This window comes from Etheostoma cragini, chromosome 15 (assembly GCF_013103735.1).
Source record: "Etheostoma cragini isolate CJK2018 chromosome 15, CSU_Ecrag_1.0, whole genome shotgun sequence".
In the NCBI taxonomy this organism is placed as follows: Eukaryota; Metazoa; Chordata; class Actinopteri; order Perciformes; family Percidae; genus Etheostoma; species Etheostoma cragini.
Genome location: NC_048421.1, coordinates 554,600 through 556,806, shown reverse-complemented (window position 1 = coordinate 556,806; position 2,207 = coordinate 554,600). Strand labels below are relative to the sequence as shown.

At 41.7% G+C, this 2,207-nt stretch overlaps 3 protein-coding genes across 3 annotated transcripts in view; 1 reads left to right on the top strand and 2 right to left on the bottom strand.

The window, feature by feature from the left end:
• Nucleotides 1-2,024, bottom strand: part of LOC117958272 (phenylethanolamine N-methyltransferase-like) — a 4,186-nt gene extending 2,162 nt beyond the window's left edge. The window contains exon 1 of the mRNA XM_034894596.1: nucleotides 1,753-2,024. Within this exon, the coding sequence (XP_034750487.1) occupies nucleotides 1,753-1,924 (172 nt within the window). The 5' untranslated portion in view covers nucleotides 1,925-2,024. The remainder of the gene's footprint in view (nucleotides 1-1,752) is intronic.
• LOC117958237 overlaps nucleotides 1-2,207 on the top strand; it is an 859,617-nt gene that overhangs the window by 374,533 nt on the left and 482,877 nt on the right. The window lies entirely within an intron of this gene.
• LOC117958285 (neoverrucotoxin subunit alpha-like) overlaps nucleotides 1-2,207 on the bottom strand; it is a 109,233-nt gene that overhangs the window by 21,246 nt on the left and 85,780 nt on the right. The window lies entirely within an intron of this gene.

Genomic DNA, 2,207 nt, shown 5'->3' with positions numbered 1-2,207 from the left:
GAACCAGGAAAAGAGATCACATCTCTCCTGTTTAAGCTTCTCTACATTGGCTTCCTGTAAAATCTAGAATAGAATTTAAAATCCTTCTTCTCACCTGCAAAGCTCTTCATGGTCAGGCACCATCTTATCTTAAAGAGCTCATAGTACCTTACAACCCTACAAGAGCATTAGGCTCCCAGAATGCAGGGTTACTGGTGGTTCCTAGAGTCTCTAAAAGCAGAACGGGAGCCAGAGCGTTCAGCTATCAGGCTCCTCTCCTGTGGAACCAGGTTCCAGACTGGGTCCAGGGACCAGAGCGTTCAGCTATCAGGCTCCTCTCCTGTGGAACCAGGTTCCAGTTGGGTTCAGGAGGCAGACACCGTCTCCACATTTAAGAGTAGGCTTTCCTTTTCGATAAAGCTTATAGTTAGGGCATGGAATTGAATATTGTAAGGGAGTGAGGAATTGCAAAATCAGGTTAGCAGCTGTCGCCATGGTCCCGCTACACGTTCTGCGATGCCATGTTCATCTCCTACACTCTGCAGTGCCCAGCTACGTCCTGCTACGTCCTGCTGGGCCTTGTAATGCCCACAGTTCCCTGCTATGCTATAAACTACTACAAAGAACTGCTACAAACTACTGTTTTCTATTTTTGTTATTTCCACTCTTCATTCTAACCCCAACCGGCCAGTCAGACACCGCCTACCAAGAGCCTGGGTCTGGGTCCGGGTCTGGGTCTGACCGAGGTTTCTGCCTAAAAGGAAGTTTTTCCTCACCACTGTCGTACTGTTGCTTGCTCTGGAGGAGACTACTAGAACTGTTGGGTCCTTGTAAATTCTGGAGTGTGGTCTAGACCTACTCTGTAAAGTGTCTTCAGATAACTCTTGTTATGAATTATATACTATAAATAAAATTGAATTGAATTGAATAGAAGTATGACTCTGAGAAAGAGCTAATTGTTCTTTACAAAAACGCCTTGATTAATATGCAGCTTCTATTCAGATATCTCAACAGAGTCCAAATGTTAAAAAAATGAAAATAATTTCAAGGAAGAGTGCTTGGTTTATAAAGAAAGATTGCATCGGAGAAAGAGAAAGAACATGCAAATGTTATACGTGGAAATTTCAGCAGGTATCTTGTAGTAGCATCTTTAGGTCTAATCACACTTTGTCCTTTATGATACTTCATCACCTTAATTCAACAATTTCATTATAGTTAAATAAATAATAAAGTCCTTTACACTGCTCCAGACAGTGTCACATACTGTATTCCTGGATCACTTGTGCACCAGTCTGCTGAGATTATATCCGAGTTCTGAATGAAGAACTTCAATCCAGATCACATTTTGGATGGCACCAAATTCGAAGTAAATACATTTGTTTGACATTTTATACAGTTGTACCTTTAATTCACCCTAACATGTTTGGTATGATCGTAAATCTTGACTTCTTGAAAAACAAAGATCTCTGGGTTGAACAGTGTAGTGGACCCAGCTTAAATCTATATCAATAAAGGTATTCGCATAAGAGTGAGAATAACAGAGAAGAAACAAAGTGTTTCTCTCCAAAAATGCCAAATATCTGACAGAAATCAGTGTTGAATTACACATACACATTAGTATTGCAACCAATGACCTATTTTAATAAACACAAGCAACATAAGAGATAATCACCATAATCTTGCAATATGTTCATCTCAATTTAAAAGCTTTTTTATTTAACACAAACTGTTTTTGGAATGAAGTTGACGTGACCCATCACCCCGTCTCCCTACCTTCAGTGAAAGCTCTGTGTAGGCATGCCAGTTTCCAAGGTTCAAGGCCATCCTTTCTTTCAAAATCAGCTATTGCTGGACTGTAGTTATTCTGTAGATACGCTACAGGATCAAATCCCTGGTAGCAGGCTGCTATGTCCGCCACTCCATTATCTGCTCCCTTCTCTTCCATCCTCCTGTTGTCTTGGTCACCTGTTTGGTGGTTAGCCTTCAGGTGCACTGTCAGCTGCCTTATATACCTGTATATATCTGGGTGTGTCTGATATAATCACTCCATCCAATCCTGGTCTTCCCCGAGGCCTCCTTCCAGCTGGACGTGCCTGGACCACCTCCCTAGTAAGGCACCCAGATCCCAAACCACCTCAACCGGCTCCTTTTGACGCAAAGGAGCAGCGGCTCTCCGCCGAGCTCCGGAGTATATATATATATATATATATATATATATATATATATAT